A 2,506-nucleotide genomic window follows, 5' to 3' on the forward strand; every position below is an offset into this window, starting at 1 on the left:
GATGTTAATATTTGGTGCAGTAGCCTTTGTTTGCAATTACAGAGGTCAGATGTTGCCTGTAGTTTTTCACCAGGTTTGCACACACTGCAGGAGGGGTTTTGGCTCATCCTCCACAGATCTTCTCTAGATCAGTCAGGTTTCTGGGCTGTTACTGAGAAACACGGTGACAGCCCAGAAACCTGGCTGGCCTATTCTTTCTTCTTCATTAGCCCTGGTGCACCATCTCAGATACCAAGGAAATATGAAGTAAAGCTGCTTTCCACGTTGCATAAAAATGGAAAAACTTCTGCAGTAGAGGTATCACCTCACTTCTGAAACAAGAATGTGTCTGTTTAAATTTGTTGGGCTGCAGCCTCAGAGGCCCCGGTCCAAACAAAGAGGACTTGTATCCTCTCTGAGGATTAATGGGTCACAGCAGTTCCTTCTCTCTGTATTACTTAGCTCCCTGCAATCACACGGCAGGGAAGTCTATCAAGTTAGATTATGAAAGGAGAGGCCTGAATAAACACACAGAATTACCTAAAAAGGAATATGTGATAACAGAAGTAACTGCACCAAAGGTCTAGGTAGGTCAGAGAGGAGGATATACAGGTAAAGATAGGAGAAAGGCAAACATGAGAGAGTGAATAGAGAATAATAATAGGATGCTGCCCAGATAGAAGATGTGCAGATAGGGATACAAACAGATGAGAACTAGATTAGGAGCTACTGAAAGACAGAAAAAGAGTAGGAGACGAAGGAGTGCACAAAGCAAAGGGTGCAGATTGGAGGAAAGAGTTGAGGAGCTGTAGAAAGAAGGTGATAATAGCAAATGAAAAATCAAATAGGTAAAAGGATGCAGAGTAAAAAGTCCAGAGAATGTGTAGATAAAAGGAGGTGCAGAGTCTTCAGATTGAGATGCAGACAAAAGGGGTTACAGACAGGAGAGTAGAAACAGGAGGAGGTACCTTAAAGGAGTACATCATGTGCAGGCAGTTGGTTTACAAAAGGGAAAGATACCTAATGAAATGACCCCAGAGTGGAAAGAAGCAACACAAAGAAGGAGGTGAAAATAACAAATGGTGACAGAAACAACAGGTGCAGATTGGGGAATTAAACAAATGGGCAGGCGAAAATAATGGGGTCTCTCCTGATTAAATAATCCATAGAGAGGATGGAGGGTTTATTTCTCCTCGGGGTTCCTGCACGTTCAGGTGGGCCTTCTAGGTGTGATCTGCTGATCCGGCACCAAGGTGAGGGATTACAATCCCACTTGTAAGCGCAGTAATCCCAGCTAATCTGGGATTCCTTTTCATTCTGCAGTATGAACAAAGCTTAGGACTGGGGAGGACTTGCAAGCATGGAGAAACAGAGGATGTGTGAGAGCAGAAGATACGTTTGATGCGAGATGTTCCTGCTAGTTCTCCTTCACATCATGCAAACAGCTGTGTTGATCCGTTCCTGCCCAGTTCTCTGTGTCTGCAGCAGTGGAATGACAGAGCCCAGGTAGTTTTTTTTCCTTTCTATTCACTGGTTCTGCTTTATGCATGTTATTATTCCCTCATATTAAATAAATCAGTTTCACAATCATTATCCTAAGATGTAGTTTAAAACATTAGAGTGAGGATTTGACTACTGCAGAGAAATCCAGGCAATATGATTCCTGTGTAAGTCACATTTTGTTTATATTTATGTCATAGACAGCCACTCATAGACTCCAAATAAAAAATGATGCTAATTTCCAGCATGCATGCCTATTTTGTTGTGGGTTTAGCCAAGGAGATGACTTTGACAACTTTTATTGTCTTTTTGTATGCAGAGAGTTAACAAAATGAAATTTACTTTTGTACAGCTTTCATGACATTTCCATTTCTTAAAGTGCAGCAGTGATCAAAATGTAAAAAGTGTGGGAGAAAAAACATGGCGCAAAAAATGAATGAATGAAATTGATAAATAGACATGTTGGTTTATACGTAGGCCTCTCCTATTAAGGCAGGAGTGACCAAACTTTTTGCCGTAAGAACCAAAAAATGTGCAGTAGTACTCAGATTGGCAAAAGTTTCCATTTTTTATTTACCTAAAATACAGAATTCCCAACAACTGCCAAGTAATGCAATGCTTTAATGAAAGCAAGCAAAGCAGTATGATTTCTGTAAAAACAAAAACAAAAAGAAATCTGTAAATTCTAGAATAAGCATTGCAGGTTTAACTTGTAAAAAAGAAAAATACAGCAAACCTTTGACGTTTGTGTCTTTTCAGCAGCAAGGACAAGGACATAGACTCATCTGAAGCCTTTCTTTAGTAGAAGTCACTTGATTTGGAGTTTGTCATTTCCAATTTTTTTCCCCAAGGTTATGATATTTATGTAATTTATTTATTACTTATTTATTTTCAATTGATTGATTGACTTTATTGATCTCGGAGTGGAAAAATGTACTCGTTGCATTGGCTCAATTAATACATATATATACTGTATATTACAGCTAAAGTCTCTTATTTAGCAGACTTCAGCTCAATCTGAATACTG

At 39.3% G+C, this 2,506-nt stretch overlaps 1 protein-coding gene across 1 annotated transcript in view; it reads left to right on the top strand.

Moving 5' to 3' along the window:
* The first annotated feature begins 1,387 nt into the window (after positions 1 to 1,387).
* Positions 1,388 to 2,506, top strand: part of lrit3 (leucine-rich repeat, immunoglobulin-like and transmembrane domains 3) — a 5,614-nt gene continuing 4,495 nt past the window's right edge. Inside the window, exon 1 of the mRNA XM_015397094.1 lies at positions 1,388 to 1,485. Coding sequence (XP_015252580.1) covers positions 1,388 to 1,485 — 98 coding nt within the window. The remainder of the gene's footprint in view (positions 1,486 to 2,506) is intronic.

The sequence above is a fragment of the Cyprinodon variegatus genome, unplaced genomic scaffold (assembly GCF_000732505.1).
Source record: "Cyprinodon variegatus isolate N-32 unplaced genomic scaffold, C_variegatus-1.0 Scaffold838, whole genome shotgun sequence".
Taxonomy (NCBI): domain Eukaryota; kingdom Metazoa; phylum Chordata; class Actinopteri; order Cyprinodontiformes; family Cyprinodontidae; genus Cyprinodon; species Cyprinodon variegatus.